Raw genomic sequence first — 23,006 nt, 5'->3', positions numbered from 1 at the left:
ACAACGAAATCAAGGGATATTTAGCATAGAAAAAATAATAATCGTGAGTTAACTGGCATTAATGCGATTAATCTTGATTACATATTTTAATCGCTTGACAGCACTAATATATATATATATATATAGAGAGAGAGAAACATTGGGCGACGCTTTGTCGCCCAATGTTGAATAATATTGAATGCAAATAGTAAGTCTATAATAAAATGGCACAAAGATTTGCCTTCGTTTCCATGTTTTGTTTATGTAAACGAAGGGACGTAGTTGAAAGCTTCGGCTAGATGTTAAAGTTTAACTTTGGCCATAATAATGAACAGGACAAGAAACAAATGGTTTACATGACAGTCTCAAAATGAACAAAATTAAAGGTAAGTGGGAATATTTTAAATAAAACAAATAAAACAGCTCACACGGCCACCAGCAAAACGTTCTTTAATTGTGACGCTCAGCGAGCGCCAGAGAGAAGACACAGGAACATCTTTTGGAAGAGACGAGACTCAACATGGTTGGACGATGCAGAGTTCAAATGAAGCACTTCTTATGCATACATCCCCTCATTCTTCTTCCAAATATTGTCAAAAACCACATCAAGAACTAAATTCACAATGTCATAGTAATCCACATAAATACTTGAGCGCACCGTCAGGGTGGGGGGTTGGGTAAACTCCGGCCCCGTGCGACACACTGTGACCGCCACGACCAGGGCAAACTACTCCCCATCAACACGAGTAATTCACAGTTCCCTCTGGCGAGGAGGAAGACGGCAACCCAGAGAGATGCCGCTTAACGGAACCATAAAGTCTCTCGACAAATAAATATATGCGAAGGGAAAAATAGACGAAGTGAACACTATGAATCCGTCTGGCTGCCTAAGCGCTGCACCATATTCACCTACGACCTCGTTAATACAACGAACACCATTCAAGAAGGTTGTAATGACAAAAAGAAAAACAGTACTCTTCTTTAAACATTGTACACACACACTACACCAATTGAAAGTATGGATGTAAACCGATCCAAATAAACACTTCAACACTTGGCACTTAATAACAGAAGTAGATAAATTAAAACATTCCTCAGCAATGTCAATGTACATTGTCGTAAACAACTAAATGCCAGCTGTAGGGCTTGATTAGACAATCTGATTGGGTTGGTTATGCTTTGTAGAATCTAGGGGCAGGGTGGACACTTCCTCCTAATACTGTTACCATGGAAATACATTGTAGAAACGAAAACCACGCAAATCAATGCTAGGGGGTGAGAACCAGAGCCTAGTGTGGGACTGGGAGTATGGTTCTGCATCTTATAAAAGACAAATCGCAAGGCACTGTAAAACAGCAAGACGGTAACAGCCGGGTTACCCAGACATCATTAAATCCACAGAAGAATAATATGGCCTAACAGTTTCCAATGTGGTCCCAATGAGGGTGGATGAAGGGCAGCATCATCAACAACATAAAAATAAATTCAAGATTGTTTGGCAGCGCCTAGTCAAATCTATGATAAGTCACCATCTACTTTTTCTGGTATGGTATTTGACCTTTCCATTATGCGCCAGGGGCATATGTGGTTCAACCTTCAAAAAAAACGTCTGAGGAACAAACAAAATGTCTACCTGTGCTATATCACAAGGTCAGTAACAAAAGTACATTTCTCGAGCGAGCTGAAACACATTCAGTACAAAACAAACGATCATTGATGATATTCAAAACATGAAAAGTACTTGTACATTCATCTATCCCAAAATAGTTTTGTTTTTTTACTTAACAGACACCCCAAATTGAAATCAAACCTTTTTTTTACGCCCATTGCGGTGTGTTTTATCTAATTGATCAAGATCCCGTGGAAAAACCAAACCCAAATGACAGATGCAACACGGTCTTCTCTTTTCTTTTAACTTCTTGGTTGGCTTTTACCTAGATACATATCGGATCCTGTCATGGCTACATCCCAACAAACAATCAAACGCATTAACAACAGCAGCCAAAATAATGTACGATAAAAAAAGAACATCAAAAATAAACACCTCGTTAGCAACGCCCTCTGGTTCTCAGAACCAGAACCCCAGTCCAGCTGAACCAGAAGAACCAGGAGCGAGCACGAGTTTGCGCGTACCAGTTTTCCAATGGAAACTGCATGTATGGTGACCAGAAAATCCTCAGGGACTGTCACACAAACATACGGAATTAAACAAGAGGGGAAACTAAATCCACAATTGTGTCCCCGGTCCCCTGGGGGTTCACTTCTTGAGGGGCTGGTAGACGGAGGCGTTGGGGTCCAGGGAGGAGGGGCTGCTGTCCATGAACTTGGAGGAGTAGTGGGGCGCAACGGGGCTGTGGTTCCCGCCATCCGAAGAGTAGGACAGGCTGGGCATCACCGCCATCACCTCCGCAATCCGCTGCTTGAGGTCCGCTATCTCTTGCTCTCGCTGATGGAGCTGGCCTGGGTGAGGGAGAGACGGTTGGAGTTTAAAAAGGTGCGTTCCACTTCAGACGCGTTGGGAGACAGAGTGTGTATGTGCTAGGTCAGGCGTTGTGTTCTTGAGCATGGCTTCAAGTTTAAATCACGCACAAAAACAGCCACAGTTTGAGAAACCTGTCTGCATCTAAATGGTACATGCCTCAAAAGGCTTTGCATGTCGAAATGCAGCCAATTATCGGCAATGCATATTAATTTTCAAAACTACAAACCAAGCTTGTTTCTTGATAGGTTTGCAGGATTTTGCTTTTCGAGCAGCAACCAAAGACTTTGCTCTTGTTTTTTTCTGTTTACAAAGAAACATGCAACAGTAGCAATGAATATAATTATGGCAAAAATGCCATTTATGGACCCCATTTGTTTGATATTTCGCTTTATACAATACAAAATACTTGTGTTTTAGACTTGTGAATAAAAGCCTTTGGTTTAAAGGCTAGTTTTTTGATACATCACTGCGTCCTCAATTCAATGTGTAAAAATACTTTGCATGTATAGCCAGAACATTGTGTACAGTAGGGTGAGTAAACCAAAAAAGGAAAACCATATGGTTTTACATATCAATAAGGGTCAAACAGTGTCCCCCTTTATATCATTACTCTTTCAGTCAGTCACTTCCAGCCCTGATCCGAGCATTGACAGCAGCGAGCGTTGCACCCAAAACCACTGCAACCCTTTGAAACTCCCTCATCCACATCTGAGCTACCTTGGGCTATCTCCAGCTGCCTCTTGGCGTCGCCCAGCGCTGAGAAGAGGTCCAGTTTGATGCGGGTCTCGGCGCTCAGACTGTTCTCCAGGTGCTGGGTCTTCTCCTGCATGGCAGACAGCGCTGACATCAGGACCTCTGTGTCCTTCTCGTTCTCCTTGTACTTCCTCAGCTCCTGGGAGAGGTGGGAGAGAGATAGATGCACCCGGTCAGACATGCGTGAGACCAAAAGATAGAAATTGGTAAAAATATATAAATTAATTTGAATTCTTCTAAACACCTTTTGTACAGTCACGTTCAGATAAAGTTAGAAACTATTGAATTGTGGTATATTCATTCGACATGTTATGGTTCAAATTGGTAACAGTAAGGTAAGGGCTGAGCGTCATTAAGGTCAGGGTGAGGATTTGGGGAAAACCAAGTAAGACTCCAAACTAACCTGACACTTTCCGTCCAGATCCCTGATCTGCTCCTCCTTCAGCTTCACGTCCATGCCCATCTTCTTACACTCCGTCTCCAGGTCTCTGATGCGGCCGCGCAGGGAGTCGGTGCACTCCCCCCTGCAGGACACAGGCAGCACATGTCATGGTTATTGTGGCCGTGATGTTATTAGGACGACAATGCAAAATGCAACGACATGCTATTCAAATGAACACCACTCCACACCGCCGTTTCGCAGGATTTCAGCTTTTGCAAGGGTCCCGTTTACCCAAGCACTTTGAATCTCTATTCAAATCCCAACTTCATTCACCCGATGGATGCACCGGTCCCTGAAACAGTTCCTTGGTCTAAACACCATACGCAAACCCTCTTCGAATTTGGAAGTAAAACTACCAAGTTTATCCAGACATAGTTTATCCTGATTGGATGATTGAAACCATGTGATCCTCATGTGAATGGCAGACGTGCGTACCTGGTGGCGGCGGCCAGTGCCACAGCCCGGGCGGCGGTGGCCTCCTCCACCTTCTTCCTCTTCCTCTCGTCCGTCAGCTGCTTCTCAGCCAGCGCCCGGGCCTCCTGCTCTGCCTTCAGACGCTTCTCCAGCTGGGAGATGGTCTGCTTGTCCTTCTGCTTGGCCTGCACCGCACTATGGAGCCTGGGTGGCCACACAGACACACACACACACACACAACACACACAAACAGGGCTCAGCCGGGGAACTTGATTCTTCATGGGGCATTAATTCCATGTTATTGTCTGAGTGGTAATGAGGGTACATTTATTATACCTCAACAAGGATTTGAACATCGAAAACAGAAAGACCATTTGCTGATAACATACCTCAAATTAAATGAAGGTTTAGTTTATGTAAAAACCCTTGGCAGGGTGGTTCAAGGAGCGCATTAGTGTTTAATAATGCATCTTGATACCAAAGGGGAGTGAGGCTTTCATTCATAGTCTGTGGCCTTCCATTGTGTCACTCGAACAAATGATGGCAATAGATTGTCGACTTACAGGTCAGGCAACCAAAGGTTACATTTAAAAGAGCCAGTGATCTTCGTCCGGCACTCATCTGCTCACTTATTGGGCCCTGGAATCAGGCTCCATACATTCCAGCCGTCCTTACTTGTTCTGCAGCAGCTCATTGTCCTGGCGGAGCTGGCCCAGCTCGGAGCGCAGGCTGCGGTCCTGGCTGCTGAGGGAGGACAGCTGGCTGCGGAGCTCTGACTCCAGCTGCCGGCTGGCCTGCAGGTCCGCCTTCAGACGCTTCACGTCCTGCTCCAGCCTGGAAGGGGAGGCACAGGTCAGGGTGTTACAGGTTGGGTGAAGGAGTTCGAGGGATGAATGAGATTGAGAGATACAGAGAGGATGGATCAAGGTCCCAGTTGTGCCAAGTAAGGACAGGACAGGCCATGGACAGGTTGTGATTATTTCTTTCTTCAACATCGGCAAATGTCCAATCCAATACACAATCTATAATCAATGAGGCACGGAGCAGCATTTATCATTTACATCATTACAGCTACTAAGTTAACAAATTGGAATAACTCCTCATCAAGCCTCTAACACAAAGACACCTTTGATTCTTCATGAAACTTATAATGCAAAAAAAAAAAATCTTTCTGTGATGTAGTGTGAAATGGCTTCATTTCACACAACATGATTAATTCCTCTTTTTGATTCACAGAAAATGCATTGATTAAAGTTTTTGCCAGAGAGATGAGGGTGGGTGGACTGCCTCACCGTTCTTGTACACATGGCACAGCTGGTAATTAGGGACCAACATACCTTAGTGTTCTGCACAAACACGCCATACTCACAGGCCGCCCGCCCTGTCCGTCTGACCTAACCTACTAGCGAGCGTGCTACTATCTTACCATACCAACACAAATGACTTGCATACTAGGGATGGGAATCTCTTGGCACGTCGCGATTCGATTCCGATTATGAGGTCAACGATTCGATTCTAAAGCGATTATCGATGCAACAATTTTCTTTATGCACATTTCCATGCGTGATTTTCAAAAATATATATAAACATCTGAGTTTGCTACTCGAGTTTGCTAATCACTTCCTACTTTTGTGATGATCATTAAAGACATCAACTGATGAATTAACTTATTTAATATGTAATTACTAATTAGAGAGAAAGCTTGTGTCACAAACATGACTTTCTATGAACAATGCAATAATCAATGCAGCTTGCATTACAACACAATATGGAAGTATGTCAAAAATAGGTTTCAGTTCCATTTTATTTCTAATTTTTCTTTTCTATGACATCAAATAAAAAGCTGCTCTTGAATTAGAAGGAGTTCTTGTGTCGGGCTGTGAGTTTGCATGCATGCTATGTGTAGGCTGAATCACAATCGTGTCAAGACAAATCAGATTGGCCAATAGACACTGAAGATCAAAAAAAACTAAAATGATCCCTCTCTGGCAAACACAATGTTGCAGCAGGCAAGCAAATTAAAAATATATATTATTTTTTAAATACCGATTATTAATTTAGCTGCATCGAGACGGAATCTTTCTAGAGAGAATCGCGATGCATCAAAGAATCGATTATTTTTCCCAATCCTATTGCACACCATGGTAACGTACTACAAACACACCGTACTTCCAACGTACCGTACTAACGTGTCCGTCTTGCCCAGCTGGTTATTAGGGATGCAGTTCTCCACCGGGTCTTTGGGACTCTTCCCGCCTCCCTTCTGCTTCTTCTCGTTCTTACTGGAGGACGTGGAACCCGACGGCACGCTCCCATTGGACGAGCCGTGGCTTCGGGGGGAGGAGCTGGACCCGGCCCCACCCCCTCCGCCCAGATTTTTCGTGCTTTTCCCCGCTGTTGCAGCCACAGCCGTTGTTGTGGCCGTTTCCTCTTTGGGGATCTGAGTGGGGTCGGCGTGCGTGTGCTCCCCCACCAAGTCATTGTTCAGTCTCTTCCCCCCGATGTGGTTCTCCACAAAGTCCGTCTCCTGCACCCTGGAGTCTATCGTGTGCACGATGCTGTTGTTGTTGATCCCAACCGGGTGCAGTTTTTTACCCTCCCTCTCCTTCCCGTTGCTGTCCCGCCCTTTCTCCCGGTACTCCAGCTCCGGAAGCTGGGCGCTCTGGGAGCTCTTCTTCCCCGGCGGAGCGCCGTTCTGACACACCGGCGGCGTGGGCTCCACCTCCGTCACCGTCACCCCCTTGGATAGAGCCGCTGTAGGAGAGAGAAGCAGCGAAGCTTGTTTGGAGGTCCGGTAGCACACCCTCTCTCTCACCCCTTAGCCACATGAGAGCAGTGTGTTGTCACAATCAGGTCATCATACGTGCCCCGGTACCTGGCCTTAAGTATCTTAACACAAATTAGATATGTGGTTGTTGAACTATTGGGACGGAACAAGGCAGTGTTCATCCCCATCTACGCAACGCCTCATCAATCAATCAATCAATTATCCATATGCCCAACTAGTTCTGACTTATTGGCTATTCATATACATGTTCGGACTGGCCATACACAACTACACAAATGACCCCCCCCCCCCCCCCCCCCGTGTGTGTGTGTGTGTGTGTGTGTGTGTGTGTGTGTGTGTGTGTGTGTGTGTGTGTGTGTGTGTGTGTGTGTGTGTGTGTGTGTGTGTGTGTGTGTGTGTGTGTGTGTGTGTGTGTGTGTGTGTGTGTGTGTGTCTCACCTTCCTCGGCCTCCCTCTCCTGCCGCTGCAGCATCTGTTGCTCAGGAGGCAGCGCCTGCTGCAGCAGCTGCATGTAGAACTCGTTCTCCTTCTGCACCTCCTTCTGTTTGCGGAGGCGCATCTTGTAGCTGACGTAGCTCTTGAAGCCGAAGCCCAGCGTGACCACCGGGTACCCGATGCTGTGAGGGAAGGGAAAGAGCATACCGACCTGGGTCATTTCGCAATTACCGCCTTTTCCTCTTTTAAGCACAGTCGTTATTCTGTACCAAGAGTGGGCTGACCCAACAACATTCCAAGTACCGGTAATATTCATAACATGGCCGGTTTATTTGAAACCAATTCCTTGATAGATCAATACGTCTCTAATGTATTCTCCGGAAGGGAGTGTTCATCTTCTATGTTCATGTGTACATTTTCGGAATAGAAAAAATAATCAAGAGGGACATTTCATCTCTTGGTGGGAGAAGTGGTTACCGTGTAGAAATACGATACCAAGCAGCACCGTTCACCGCCAGTCATTATGAAACAGAGTGGAAAAACCTGACTCACACAGAATGATGTGGTCCATTATTTCACAATGACAGTGACATCACTGTTCCACTACACCACGTGTTTTGGTGCATACATTTGTCCAGGTTCAGTCTCCGATAAGTCATGTTTGTGCTGAGAACCTAAACGTTTGTTAACATATTTTCAATTTGAAGGTACTTGAGCAAGTAGGATGCAAGCCAGTAAAGAGGCATGGAGGTATGCCTCTATGCGACAGTGGGGAAAGCCCTGACATGGGTAAAAAGGTCACATTTTTCACAGGATACCTTGGTTTGCGTGTTAACTTCACTCCAACATTTTGCTCTCTTCCACAATTTGCATAGGTCAGATGTGTTCATCTCTGCGGTTGCATGACTAAAACTGCCGAGAGCAGGTGCAGAAGTTAGGGTGGGTTACCAGTGAGCAGCAAACGGACGACACAGGTCAACATGGAAGTTCTTCAGGTCTTTGAAGCGGATGGCGGCCTCGATGTACACAAAGAGTATCCATAGCGACACGGTGGGCAGACACACTCCTCGTTCTGGACAAAAACAAGGGACAGGAAGAACATTGATTGCTATCGATTTCCAATGTTAGTATATATCACCATGGAGATGCTTTCATTGATAAATATGACATTTGGTGGCCACTTTGGTCCAAAGCATCTTGAAATGCCATTGGCCGCAGGGGGAATCGGCCCCGTCATCCTGGCAGTGTTGATTTTGTTCTATACCACTTGACCTACGCAACATTACGGGACATTAAGGACCAGGAGGTTGGGTCTCTAGCTAAGATAGGTCAGGTAGGTAGGATGCAGAAATTGGGAATCACAACCAGAACCTAGATAATGAAGACCCTTGATACTACACTGCCCCAATGCAGTAGTCCCTTATCTAGATAGTACCATTAGAATTTAGCATGGAGGTCACCTTGCGGAATGTCATTTCTATATTGAGAGAATGGCAGTGAGGGGAGGACACTGACCTGTGTGCCAGACATACTGGACCCATACGTAGGTGCTAGCGGCAAAGAACAGCCACTGGACGGGGATGAAGAGGAGGCAGATGATGTCGGACGTAAACGCTACACACACAAAGAACACCGAGAAGGCCTGAGGGAGGAAACCAAAAATTCAGAGACAATAGAAAATTAGTTATAAATGATTTCCTCCCCAAAATGGAACTAAACTGAAAGACACAAAGACATCTCTTACCAGCCCCTGGTATCTGAACGAGTCGTAGACACTTCTGATGAAAAGCCAGAAGGGCCACAGGTACTCAAACCTGAACTCCAGTACAAAGTCTGCTAGCAGCACCAACACCCACACTACCAGGAACTTCAGGTATAGGAAAGTACTGAGAAGAGAGAGAAAGAACAACGAACAGTCTGGATTAGACAGGGACAGACACAACAATTGCACTGTGAGTATTACAGCTTGTGAAGCTCTATAGAGTGTAGATGTAAACTTGCATCATATTTTCAAAAAGTAACATCAATATTGTGAAGGGGATTTCACTAAAGCACGTTACTTCGCTTGCAATGTGTATGAGTATGTGAATAGTGGTCCTATTTGAACAAGCAAGAGAAAATAGGAGTCAGGACCTATGGAAGAGCATGTATAGGCATGTCGCTTTAACATGCACAGCTGCTTTCACTTTTCTGGCTTGACAATAACATTCATTATAGAGCCCCGGGCTTACATTGACCCAATATTCACGCTGAAAAACCACCTATAATGTAGGCCTACTGTTGCAATGACATTATACAAAAGCCGAATAAGAGAGAATATTCCAGTTGGTATTGTGCCTGTTGCAGCGACAAAACCATGTTCAAATGTAAAATGATATATTTGTTGGAGGAGAAACATTGTTATACACGGTATTTAAACTACATGGTGTAGAAACCCCGAAGTCTATTAAAACGCGTGGACTGGAGATCCACGGTGCTCTGAAGCTCGTGCATTGTTCTCTCAATAACACACCGTGTGACCGTTGGGGTTTTAACCTCCCAGGTCTGATACAGAACGTCAGTTAAAAAAATTACCAGGCAAATCCTGACACCGGACCAAGCTCAATACCATAATAATTAATAATAATAAAATTGAGATGGCACGATATTGCCGTTGGTAAAATATCATGAATGAGATGATACGATGAATCCGGCCTGTAATACTGTAACGTAGAAGCATTCATTCAAGGTGTCCTACTGTCAATACAATCGCGGTAGCTCTTTGAACAAGACGGATGCTGCCATTGCTGTCTTTAGATTTCTTAAGGGGCGCCATTGTTATACAATAACATCCATCAAGCCCCCTTTTTGCGTACCTGCTATATATACCCTCGGTAATTCTGTTCCGTTTTAACGGCCGTCGGAGTTTGCTGCAGTCCGCATTGCGCCGCTTCATCCTCCCCCTGTTGATTCACCTCTGATACCGCTCTGGTAAATGCAACGGAAATGTTATACAGTCATGCTACTATGAGCGGTTCTTCAATTTTTACCCATTGTATTTGTTTTATGCACATGAAACAAAGAAATAAATAAAAACAGTCAGTGGAAGGCCCTCCCCCTTTCACGAAACAGTGCGTCGCATTCTGACGTGAAGCGTCACATACAACGTCATTGACGTCAGATAAATGGCTGCCTCCACAACATAGGACCATGCATGCACCCGACGTTTATACCTTTATTTTCTAAATGCTTCTTTTAAACACGGGGATTTAAGGTTGGTATATTGCATCCTGTAAATAATATTGTTTTCTTACGGTATGCGAGGTTGTCGTTTCTCGTGTACAAACCATAAGGCCTTTACAAGTCCATGCCTGGCTCCACACGGCTCCCCCACGTTTAAAGTTACTGGAGAAAAACGAATTATTCAGCTAACTGAATAGTCAAATACGTGATGACAACATTTATAGGTTTTGATGTGGATTGGTCATCAATTATGAATTTCATAGTGCTTTGTTTTTTGTTTACTGTCATATTTCCGCAGATGACATCAACCGAGGAGATAACGGTGATTGACGTGGGGGAAAAGGAGTGTGCCAAGATGTCACAGAATACAGAGATGAGTGAGAATGTTTTCAAGGTACACTCACTAAATTGTCTTCAAACGTATCCGAATTGAATACTGGTTTCTGATTCTACACTGTGCTATTTGTCTATACCAAGAGGAAAATACGTACGTACATCTAGACTTTATATGCTGACGAAATTGGCCATCGATTATTAATTTCACAGTGCTTTCATTTTAAAATATCGTCATTTGTTTTCTGTCATAATCCTGCAGATTACATCAACAGAGGAGATAAAGCTGATTGAGGTGGGGGAAAAAGAGTGCGAGAAGATATCACAGAATTCAGAGATGAGTGAGAATATTCCGGAGCAACAGGAAATTTCCAAGGTACACTCACTAAATTGTCTTCAAACGTATCCGAATAGAATGCTGGTTTCAATTATTGCTAGTGCTGGTATTTCAGACATTCGAGAGGACAATGAAAAGTAATTAAAAAACAACAATGTAGTTTCATACCCAGTTGTCCGCTTTGGTGTCAGCATGTGAAGACGTAGGGCGACAAGTGATAATATGTTTCATACGGAGTGCAGGGTTTTCAAGTTATTGCCTGTAATTACATTATAGTTCAAACAAAAACATAAGGGTACCCACAAGCTTATGGCTGTGCGCTTATGAACCTCAGAGTCGCTCACTATCTTCCGAAAAAGACTCGAGACTCACCTGTTCAGAGTCCACCCCGACTCTGCATAGCCACCCTCCCCCTTCTGGCCACCATTGAACATTGTATTGTGTTGTGTTGTATTATAGTACTTAACTGTGTAGCAACTGCAGTTGCTGCTATCATTGCTGTAACACGGGGAATTGGTTAGCCTAGCGATTGTTGTACTTGCACTTGGTTCTATGAACATCCTGTACCAACAGCGATATATTGTTGCACTTCTTATGACAAATGTACTTATTGTAAGTCGCTTTGTATAAAAGCGTCTGCTAAATGCCCTAAATGTAAATGTATGTTGAATGTTGTTCCGTTAGCCCTTTTCCCATCACTGGTGGTTTTTATGACAGCAGACTTCCACAGAGGACTTGGCCGAGCAAGTGGTTCCTTGTGCTGAAGCAAGACAGGAAGAAGCGGAAGAAAAGGCCATCGAGACCGATCTGTTTACTGAGCGAGAGAGCGAGGAGAACACAGCTGAGGTATGGCCATGAGCAGCATTCTCTTTTCATGTAATTCGCAGCCTTGTTGTCTGCTGTATTGTTTTTCCTTGTTGGCATATTAAAAAGGTCAACAGATTGGATGTTTTAAGAAAGAATATTTTAGTGAGGAGCTGCTCCCAGACATCACTGTGTAAATAGTTATGATGTGAAGCCCATCTGTTTCCATTTTAAAATAATCACTTTTTTTCTCTGTTGTGCAGTGTTTGTTAAATAAATTGTTATAACTAGGGATGTGAATAACTCAAATTTTTCATGGTCGAATAATCAGTGGATGGTATGAACGAATAATCAATTATTCGATGTGTGCCGACATTCACAAATGCAGCCATGGATAATCGGCAAGAAATTCCTTAATATCTTAAACGCAAATAAACAAATACCTGCTAAGTAGTTCCAGTCAAATTGTCTGTTCAGCCTTCAAAACGGGAGCTGGCTAATTGTGTAAAATGAATTAAACTGTAATCAGACGTGGTTATATGCTCTAGACTCCATAGTATCTGATATAAAGGCTGGGATGTATTTCGAATTATAAATATGTTCAATGCATAGCGTTAGCTCTGGCTCATAGCTGAACGGACTAGAATACCTCCCGTTGCCAAGTCGAAGCTAAGGTCCGTCCTATTTACTGGTATGAACAACGTTTCTGTTGCATAGGAACTTTACGGGAGGGTAATGATTGTTCCAGGAATTAGTCAAAGGCCTCAGGCGTTACCAGGGAAACAAAGTTATGGCTTGTGAACAACTTTATATTTGGATTGTAAACGCATGAAAATATAAATGAATGGTCTTCATTTATTTTCTTTGGCAAGTGACCATGGTATAAGCGGGATAATGCCCTTCAAGGTGTCCAACATTAGTTCCGTTCGTTAATTCTTGTTTATTTGAATGGGAAAAAAAATTAACGGTCCAAATGTTAAAAACCGACTTTGCCCCTCGGGAACGAATAATCCGATTTTATGTCCCATCCCTAGTTTTAACAATAGTTCATCACTATGCATTCTGTTTCCATAGACTCTTTCCAAGGAAAAGCTTGAGGAAGAAGTGTCAACTGAGGAAAAGCAGGTGGAGAAGGAGGCTGAGGAGGAGGAGGAGGACGCCGAAAACGACGACGACGGCAGTGGTGAAAAGGATGTTGATGTTGGTGAAGAGGAGACGGAGAAAGAGCCCAAGGCCACGCAGGGAAAAAAGAAAATGGCTTTGCGTGAACCAAAGAAGGATAACACTTCGCGGATGAACCTCAACAACGAGGTGGTATTGATGAGGAAGGAGGTGAGCAGGGTAAGGGGGCTGCTCATCAGGAAGCTGACGCGACAGATCGCTGCTCTGAAGAAGAAGAAGGGAAAAGAGAACGAGGTGCAGAAGAACCAGAGGAGAGCCGAACGAATGGTGGAAGAGATCCATGAGATGAAGGCCCTTAAACCAGACGTGGTAGGTTCTGCTTTTATCCATTCCTGTAGCTTCACCCAGGGATGGACGTTGCCTTGCTCTCCTGTACATCAAGCTCAAACGTTGTCGTTACACTTAGGGTAGAAACTCATCGTGGGTCACACTGGAAAAAGATTGCGATGAGAACATATACCTTAAATGTATAGCAATTGAAGGTTATAATGTTATTTCAATTATTAACTTTTTATAATGATGACTTTAATGTGAGTGATCTTTTTTTTCTGATAGGTGACCAAGATAGCCTTGCAGCAGGAGATCCAATTTGATGTGGTTTGTAAAAACCCAGCCTCTTCGGTTACCGACCGAGCCATTGCCAGAATAGCCAGCCACCCTCAGTTCAGCAAGAGGATTGCGACTATTAAATTAGCTGTGAAAGCTTTCAGGGAGGAAAGGTCTAAAAAAGGAAGGGGTAAACCTAAGATTGCAGATGCTGATGAACTAACGCAAAGAAAGAAAATGGAGGAGGAAGAGGAGAGTAAAGAACAGGAAATGGGTGGCTGTGAGGAGAAGGAAGAAATAGGGGGCGACGGTTCTGAAGTGACCACTACTCAAAACAGAGACTTGTCTGGGGTTTCAGGGAGCCGAAAAATTGGTAAGGTTACCGAGCCCTTGAAAAAAGGAATGCCGAGAAACCGCAAATCTGCAGTGAATAAAACACAACAGAGTAAAGTTATGGAAAGGAAGACGAATCACACTACTGCAAAAGAAAAGACTTTGGCCATGGAAGACGACACCGGAAAGAGTTGCTTGGAAAAATGCAAGGTAGTCTTTCACATAAAGTCACCACCACCATCGGAGGGCGCTAAAGCCATGGACGATGCCAGCCAAATGGTTGTGAAAATTGACACACATAGTAAGGTCACCGAGAAGAAGAGAGAGGTCACCATCTCAAAGCAGCCCACCGCATCATTAGAGGGAGCAGGTGAAGAGGAGTCAGACGATGACGCCATAGAAGTGTCACTACACAAGGGTTCATCACTGTCAAAGAGTGACCTGAAAGTGCACCAAGGAGTGGAGGAAAAAGACGACGACGACGACGACGACGATGATGATGATGATGATGATGATGATGATGACGACGACGACGACAGTGATTTGCAGTCTGATGAGGATGAGGAGTCCAACAGTATGAGGTCACCAGAGAGTGACAATGGCTCTGAGGTGGAAACGTCGACCAAGTACTCTGAGGCCAAGGTTCTTAAGAAACCACTGAGCAAAGTGGGGTACAAAAGACCAAATCTTAAGCCTGACCTTGAATCAAATCAGAAAATGTCAGGAGACGACGACGACGACGAGAGCGACATAGAGTCCTCTGACGAGGAAGCACCAAAGGAGTACTTTGACGACAGCACAGAGGAGCGTTTCCACAAGAGGTCCTCTCAGTCGGAGAGTGATGGCGACGATGACTTCTTCTTAGGAAAAGTGAGCAAGTTCAAAAAGAAGAAGAAAACGAAGAGCGGGGTGAAGGACACCCCTTCAGAACCAGAGAGCCCTGCTGAGCTGGAGCCACGTCCCAGTGATTCCCAAGGGTCCAAGTTTACATCTGTCTTCTGCCAGTCCCTTTCCCGGTCAGAGAGCGGTGATGGTGATGGTGATGGGGGCAGACAGGGGTTCGGTGGCAGAGGCAGAGGAGATAGATTCGGTGGCAGTCGGGGAATGAGGGACGGTAGAGGTCGGGGGATGAGAGGCGGTGGCCGTGGGGGGATGAGAGGTGGTGGATTTGACAGCAGGCCTCCCAGGTTCAATTCCCGGGAGAGAGGGGACACCGGAGAATCCGATTTCAGCAACGCGAAACGTGACTTTAAAAGTAGACCTTTCGGATCCAAAGACCGGGGAAGGGACTTCACTGCGAGAGGAAGGGAAAGGGAAAGTGGAGGTGGTCGGGGAAGGGGCCGTGGTTCCAGACTACCAGATCGCAGTGGTGCAGGTTTTAATTCCAATCAGCCAGAAGGGCAGTCCCTGCATCCATCATGGGAAGCCAGCAAGAAGAGGAAAGAGCAAGGACAAATCCAGGCTTTCCAGGGGAAGAAGATTAGGTTTGATGATGATTAAAGGTGTCGTCAATTATCTTGTCCTTGTGGTGTAATTTTGATTCAACAACTAGTTTACTATGACATATTTAGGATGTCACTTGGTAAATGGCCAGGTAATCTTTTGTGGTTAAATGAAAGGAAAAGGCACAGCCCCACGTGGTCGATAAAGCCTAAAAATTATACTCTTTATTCTTTACACTTTTCTTTTTTGTGTTCCCAACGTTAAATTGGCATGATTGAACCTTCAACCAAAACCTTTGAAAAAATACTGTGAAAACAGTAGTAGGCTACCTGTTCTATAAGTAAGATAAATAAAGTTTACCATCTTACCACCGACATTGGCCTACATGCCTTGCTACGTTTATTCGTATGGCTATAATTGATTTTTTTTGTATAAAAAAATATTGTAATGTTTCTAATAAAATGTTCTCGTTATTTGAGTGTTTTATGATGTCATCTCATCATTGCCATGTAACACGGCGCTGTGACGATTGGTGGGCGGCCACTACAACATCCTGAAACGTAGCTGTAGGCTGAGAGAGGGTCATGGATTGTACCGTTATACCGGGCTACAGGAACGCAATTTCCTTTCTAAAATTGCCATGAGGTTGTTAGCCATTTTACAGTATCCGAAGCGAGAATGTTTCAAGATTACAAGGAGACGAATGTTTTTAATTGTATTTTAACGTATTTTACTTTATTTTATCTGACGAAACATGGAACGGAAACTGATGTCCCTCTACCGGAAGCCCCCCATCCATCTGCCTGCGTATCCTACCACAATTCTAGCGTGTGTAGTTTTTAGAGCGAGTCCGTCGCAGAGTAATATGGGAAATGGGATGTATATCCAAAGACGTATAATATGCCTGCGTGCGTGGATACTATAGTTGCTTCCTCTCCAACATCACTGACATGATCACTTCTGCAGCTCGGCCAAGGGGTTAGTTTGTTCTATTTCTGTCGTCATACTTTGTTGAAACGATTCAACACCAACGTTTAAATCAATCCATTTGACCAATTACTGCTCATCCATGTTTTTTTTACACGTACATGGTTTGAGCGCAGCGCTCCAAACATGGCCGCACACTTGGGAGGTTAATTGGTCAGCGTATCATCAAAGTATAAGAATTTTTCATACACATGAAGTGAGTACAGTGGGCGCAAAAGGTAAATTTGTTATTGGAAATGGGTCAAAACACCAGCATGGTTTGGTCCCCAGCCATCCGCAATAGTTCCACTGCGTGATTCCATTGTGACTTGTGTTCAAACATGATCGTTCAGAGACGCGCAGGAGGTACATCGATGAGGCTTCGTTCTTTATTGGGCCAATCCTCACAAAGTGTTCTAACTTAGTTATACATTGTGTCTTTTTAACAACTGTCTAAGAAACGTATTTCTAATATCTTCCTGTGAAGGCCAACAAGGCGTGGAGCTGGACGAGGCTGATCCTGACTTCAGGATACCTCGCAGGGGGCGACCCCCAAATGCGACGCAAGTATGGTCTTTTATTTTATTTAATGTTTAATTATTCACTAGTCAGTTGTGGCAGTACAATTTTCTCTATCATTCATACAAGTTGGAAAAGCCGTTGTTCAATTCATTCGCGTAAACGTTACGTTGACATGGTTAGTTTAAGTTTGGTCTAAAGAGACTACAGGGTAAGAAACAGGCCATCACTGCATCAAGAGCATGATGGAATGGTTTAAAAGGTGAAACCTCCAAGCACCCACAACAAAAGGAATCGTCATTTAGCCAAATACAGGAAACATTTGAGACTGATAATCAAAAATATGTATGAGCTACATGTCAGTATGTATGAGCTACTTGTTCATTACTATAGTAACCATCTTCTTAATGTCTTCTATTCTCCAGGCAAGGCGCAATTCAGCCCTCTTCCGGAGGACAAGGGCCTTATGGGCGATGGTGGAAGGCTCTGCAGAAGGCATACTGGACATGAATAAGGCGTGGATGTCCCTCGGCGTCCGCATTAGAAGCGTCCTCGACATCACAAACGTCCTTATGGGCGCAGGGGTACTCTTCAGGACGTCCAAGTACACCGTACAGTCGACGTAAGTGCTCCTCGCTTTGTACAAACACGCTGTGGTCAGGATGTTCATTGGCCCCGGTGACTTGGGTAGAGAATGTCACCCCGTTGGCTGAACCCCTGGAGGTTGTATGCGCAGGGGCCCTGATTTAAAGGCTAAGCTGGGCCGCGAAGTCCAGATCCTCGAGGACGCGGAGAAGAAGCTGGATGAGTTGATAGAGACCGCCCTGGAGCACGTCGACCACATGTGGGAAGATGAGATCAGCGAGAAATATCCTTTTCTAGTCCAATCTTGTGCATTTGCTCTTCCTTGTTTTTTTTATCAAATGGCTTCAAGGCATGATGTATGTATCCTAACCAGGCAAATTACCCGGGTGTATATCCTTGACCCTTGGACCCACATTTCTGTATCTGTCATATGAGGATGTGAAAACGATCCCAAGTTTGAGGGAACAGACGGTGATTCTGGTCAAAGCCCCCGCCGAGACCGTTCTGGAAGTGCCCCATCCAGCAGAGGTAGGAGGCTGGATCACTTCATGTCCCTGTTCTACCCCTTTACCTCTTGGGAATTCTCTATCGCATCATTGCAGATGCAAATTTCCAATGTGATTTGACGGCGTCAGAGCTAAGAGCGAGCACTTGAAGTAAAGTGGCTGAAGTCGTAATATCACAATCAATTAATAATGAATGAACCCGGTGAACTGGCTCAATGTTTCGAGGCTCTTCTTGAAACATTGTGTCTAAATGAATTGGGATGGGGGAGTAGCCCAGCGTGTTTTTAAGCATCTTTTTGTTCCTCTTCTTTTCACGTTTTCAGAGTATCCAGCTGTTTCTGAAGAGTAGCCAAGGTCCTATCGATGTGTACCTCTCCTCGGAGGACCACTCCCCCTTCGATGTCCCAGAAGACCCACAGGACGACGACGACGATGACGAACCCACAGACTGTTCCGACGACGATGGCCCCATGGAGCATACCCAGACTCCATCTTTCCTGAGCATGTCGTCCACAGGTGAGTCACACACGGCCATATGGTCCTTAGATTATGGGGTGTCGGCCATTATTATATAGCTGACCATCGTCCAGATCTCGCTCTGCTTAAAATTATCGATACTTTTTCAATCGTCAAAAACATTTATTTGCAAACCTGACCTGCCGATACTTTTATTTCCTTTATGTAATTCATGTATAATTCTGAAAGTCTTCAAAATAGGTCAAAGTATGACCAGCTTCATTCAACTCAGACTTACCTAAGGTTAGAAATGTTGATGTTCTAAATGCAACATTTGAAATAACTTACTATATTTTCATAAAAATAGACTCATAACCAAGCCAGTTCATATCCTTTCAAGAAAGAATTTTGTTATATCACCAGGTGTTAGTGTTTGAAATTGAGCAGGGCCCTGAAATCAGTATCTGGCACACTCGCACACTCGCACTTTCCCCATTTCTCCTCTCTTGGGTTGAGCTCAAGTTTTGTCACTTGGTGAGAACACGTGACATAAATGTCAAAATTGTGCCAGACAATTATTGACATCAGAGATTACAAAAACCATGTCGCCTGGGTACTGTGGTACAGCGTGTATCAAATCCCCAATGGGATGTAGTCTCCAAGCTCTCCAAGCTCTCCAACCGTGTTGGTAGCCCTCCCCACATCTGCCTGTTTTTTGACATGTTGTACCCCCCCCCTAACCCCCACTCCCCAGACGCCGTTGAAGACTTGTGCAGCAGCACTGTGACCATGGAGCAATTGCCGCCACTTGCCAACGAGTCTTTCCCCCCTTCTCCAAGCCCTCTCTCCTCCCTGCTCGCCCCCACGTGCTCCTCCGACGGGGAGGAGACGCCGTCCTTTGCCACTCTCACCACGCCACTGGCCCTCTCTCTGGGAGGGGAGGAATACCTCCTCAGTCTGGGGGAGGACGAGGGCATTTCATACCCCTTTTCTTCTGTCGAACTGGAAGGGGGCTTGTGGAAGTGTTTTGCGCCGGCTGACCTCCCCCCTTGAGTGCCCCGCTCCGCCGCGCTCTGTGCTAGTTCTCCTAAAGATTTCAGAGGCCCATCCAGACTCAAACCGTGGCCACTCTGTGAGGCTTTCTTGAGCCCCTGGAGGGGCAGAGGGGTTTTTCCTGGTGGCCAAAAAGATGATACTTTGAGCCGAACACTGAACCTCGCTTCCTCCACACATGCCTCCCACCTGTCGTTTTCCATTCAGCTCTCATTGCTGTAGTAGTCCAGTCGCCGTAAACGCACTTTTTCTGTCAAGAGTAGAGTTCATCTTTGAGTAGTACAGGGACCACGGTTTAGATGGTTGATTCACTTTTGAAGGATTGTAACAATAGTTGGTTGTCATTGTGTCAGTCCCTCCTGGAAGAACATGGGAACTGTGCCTGGATGGTTAGTATTCAGGCATTTTGCACTGGCTGAATAGACCCTCTCTGAAACCCATGCAACACCTCGGTTTCCATGTATTGTTGTGGAGTGTAACCATGTCTGAGAAAAGCTTCTTTTTTTTTTTCTCGAAAGCCCAGAGTTTATTAAAGATGGAAGTTGGACCATTTCCACAATATACCTCCAAACTGCTATACATTTGAGATGTTGTTCAGAGTATGGGATTAACATCATATTGCTCTAGCTTTTCAGTGCAGTACAAATGTCAATGCTGCCATAACAATGTAAAAGCGTGTTGGCTATTTGATGAAGGCAGGTCTGTAGCCATGTTTTTAGAGCGTGCAAATGTAGACGCTCTCTGCTCTCTATGCTAAAGCTGTCAAAGTTGCCAAGCACCGTAGGCCGGGAGCTATGGACCAACTTTCTCCAGTATAATGGTTGGTTTGTCCCAGTATTTAAGAGGGCCGCTCAAGATCTACATTAATCATGTTTTCCTCATAAATATGTTTTTTTTTTTTTTTTTTTTTTGGTTTAATAAATATGCATATATATTTTTTAGAATGACTCTGCTCTCCCTTTTTTTTTCTCCTGCATTTTTGACTTCCCACCTGACGGATCTCTATGTTTTCCTCACATAGTTATTACAAGTCTATAAACAAATCTTGTTCCCCCATAAAACATAAGCTTGAAGCCGTGCCATCTTTAAGACTGTGATATTTGTGTGTACGGTAAATATATTTATATATGTTCTTCCACAGTTATTTTTTAACCAATTTCTACGTTCCTAATGACTTAATGACACATGTTGAACTATGAACATCGTTCAGTCATAAAAGAGTTTGAGATATTTCAATTGCCTTGTTGAATTATTCATTAAGCAATTGCTTAATGAATACTTTCGGAAAACCGAAAGTATATTAGTACGTTATTCCCCGCAATAAAGTCATTGATTTAGGCAATTCTATGGGTCTATTTCTAAAAGTGCTTTTTCCCTAATTTCTGCAATGAATATTGGTCAATTGTAGCTGGCTTTGGTGACATAGGGTATGCAATTATTTCGCATTAACAATGGCATCTTTAAAGGCCTGCAGAGTCTCTTCAAGCAGTTCTTTTCATTTTTGACTTTCATTTTGACAAATCAACACTCTTTCAGATATTGTTAAGTTCTGAGTGCCAGTAGTATCAGTACCCTGCAGAGTTGTTTTTTTTACAGATTATTTATGCATTTATTTTAGTATACCTTCACATCAATATTGGCTCCACAAAGAGCGGCAGTCTCTCCCTTTGAATATACCATCGCTGTGCCACTCACCAGGGTCAGCTCTCCCAGAGATATGCTGCCCAAGTCAAGCCAAGTAAAACAAAGTACAACTTATTGTCTCCCAAAATCTGCTTCTATTTGATTTGTATTTTACAAAATATATGTATCTAACTTACAATGTCAGAGATGGAGCCTGATACATAGATTCTAATTATTAATACATGTCATACAACTAAGCGCCCACGATGAATAAATAAAGAGGTTAATAAAGCATTATAAATATATTGATAGGTTCATGCCCTCGGATAAGATTAAACATTATTTTATTTATTCTTTATTTAAAGTGGATTGCCTTGGTGGATTTCTCAATCCACCAAGGGGTCACTGGGCTGCGAAAGTATATATGGGTATTTGCTGCCCTGTTATTTTTATATCTGGTTGTAGTATTCTTCTGGACACCAGGAGGCAGTGTAGTCATACAATGCTGGCCCTCATTTCTAAGTGTCTAGGCTAGGGCTGAAAACCAAGTACCAATATCCCTCTATGAAGAACTATAGATTTTTATGAATAGATGTAATATAACATTCACACACTAAATATAACAATCAAATTAGGTTCGCTCCCCTCGCTGGCAAAAATAACCGATAGAACTCTGGGAATTCAGAATCGAATAGGATATGCAATAAGTTGTGGGCAAATCAATATGAACTTGAATATGATTGGGTATTTGTAGCTTGGCCAGCACAAACAAATACTTTCAGTTTCAATTTCATTGTGTAACTCCCAAGCAATGAAGTTTAAACTAATTGGTCTTCTGATTTCATCTGGTTGAGTCAGAGAAGCCATATACTTTCAGAAGGTCTGTGTCCTTTGTTTAGTGTCAGAACAGGAAGCAATAACAAACATGGACCCATCCTGGTCCACGTACTGATGCAAAAACCGTCATTAAAACAGTACTTTGGAGATTGATCTAGGTTCCTCTGAAATAATTGCATTTAAATTAATACATCCCTTTCTTTATTTTTTCAAAGTGGCAGAAAGAAAATAATCAAATTACTTCAATCAGCGTTTCCCTCTCCCCACAGAACCTCACGCTTAACTCCTTTTCAAGGGAATGCAATTACTCCCTGGATTACCTCCGCTCCATGTTTACATTCCCCCAGCCTGTCCCTTTGATCAGCTGCCTCTGAACAACTGCAACCAGTGAAGGGCTCTAATGAATGTTGGCGGCCTGCGCCCATTCCCCTGTCTATCCATCTATCCATCGACCGGCGCATGCAGGCGGCTGCCTCAAGTCAACCGAGGACGCCGGGTCAAAAGGGGAAACGCTTAATGAAACACGGCCGGCTGTATTTGGCTTGATTAGCCTCTCCGCGTGCCAAAGACATTCACCTTTCTGTCAAGGATTGCTTTCTTATCAAGGACATGGTCTTTAAGTTGTTTTTACATTGGAGGAGTAGGAGGTTCTCTATGCTATTTCCGAGCACTTATTTATCTGCAGCTCTGGCCTTGCTTAACGATGGATACTATAATAACGCAGCAACAGACGTGGGCTGGACACCTTGGGTAGGACAATTACGATTGATATTAACTCATCTTACCTTCCTAGAGGTTGCTTGCTACAAGCCGTTCACTGTGAACAAATTGTTGTTGTCCACCAATTATGTGCTCATGGCTCTTGACCTCTTGGAGAATGTGGTGTTATTCTCTACATGTGTAAACCAAGCCCGTTTCCTCCAGATTGATTCTGCTGTTTGAAAAAAAGGAAAACAAAGATTGAAGGA

The 23,006-nt window shown here is 44.0% G+C and overlaps 3 protein-coding genes across 7 annotated transcripts; 2 read left to right on the top strand and 1 right to left on the bottom strand.

Moving 5' to 3' along the window:
- Nucleotides 1-239: 239 nt before the first annotated feature.
- On the bottom strand, nucleotides 240-10,426 carry maco1a (macoilin 1a). Of its 5 annotated transcripts, none has more exons than XM_056582815.1 (11): nucleotides 9,868-10,130; nucleotides 9,038-9,179; nucleotides 8,809-8,935; nucleotides 8,242-8,365; nucleotides 7,297-7,475; nucleotides 6,251-6,824; nucleotides 4,746-4,904; nucleotides 4,092-4,274; nucleotides 3,618-3,738; nucleotides 3,179-3,353; nucleotides 240-2,439 (listed from the first exon to the last, which is right to left on the bottom strand). In XM_056582815.1, exons 1-11 carry the CDS (start codon nucleotides 10,014-10,016, stop codon nucleotides 2,237-2,239), a joined length of 2,136 nt encoding a protein of 711 aa, XP_056438790.1. In that variant the 5' UTR covers nucleotides 10,017-10,130; the 3' UTR covers nucleotides 240-2,236. The 5 variants fall into 5 exon arrangements, with proteins under 5 accessions (XP_056438790.1, XP_056438791.1, XP_056438792.1 ...); XM_056582816.1 differs by lacking the exon at nucleotides 9,868-10,130 and adding an exon at nucleotides 10,149-10,426 and having other exon boundaries at nucleotides 241-2,439; XM_056582817.1 differs by having other exon boundaries at nucleotides 241-2,439; nucleotides 10,040-10,127.
- Nucleotides 10,419-15,983, top strand: srfbp1 (serum response factor binding protein 1). The gene is made up of 6 exons (XM_056582814.1): nucleotides 10,419-10,546; nucleotides 10,814-10,909; nucleotides 11,111-11,224; nucleotides 11,906-12,031; nucleotides 13,064-13,480; nucleotides 13,727-15,983. Exons 2-6 carry the CDS (start codon nucleotides 10,814-10,816, stop codon nucleotides 15,548-15,550), a joined length of 2,577 nt encoding a protein of 858 aa, XP_056438789.1. The 5' UTR covers nucleotides 10,419-10,546; the 3' UTR covers nucleotides 15,551-15,983.
- A 169-nt stretch (nucleotides 15,984-16,152) lies between these two features.
- On the top strand, nucleotides 16,153-20,493 carry e2f3 (E2F transcription factor 3). Its single transcript, XM_056582820.1, has 7 exons — nucleotides 16,153-16,471; nucleotides 16,947-17,026; nucleotides 17,404-17,600; nucleotides 17,715-17,848; nucleotides 17,979-18,091; nucleotides 18,393-18,585; nucleotides 19,280-20,493. The coding sequence occupies exons 1-7, from the start codon at nucleotides 16,444-16,446 to the stop codon at nucleotides 19,576-19,578; spliced, it is 1,044 nt and encodes a 347-aa protein (XP_056438795.1). The 5' UTR covers nucleotides 16,153-16,443; the 3' UTR covers nucleotides 19,579-20,493.
- Nucleotides 20,494-23,006: the final 2,513 nt, after the last annotated feature.

This window comes from Gadus chalcogrammus, chromosome 22 (genome assembly GCF_026213295.1).
Source record: "Gadus chalcogrammus isolate NIFS_2021 chromosome 22, NIFS_Gcha_1.0, whole genome shotgun sequence".
Taxonomy (NCBI): domain Eukaryota; kingdom Metazoa; phylum Chordata; class Actinopteri; order Gadiformes; family Gadidae; genus Gadus; species Gadus chalcogrammus.
This window is presented reverse-complemented; position numbering and strand designations above follow the sequence as displayed.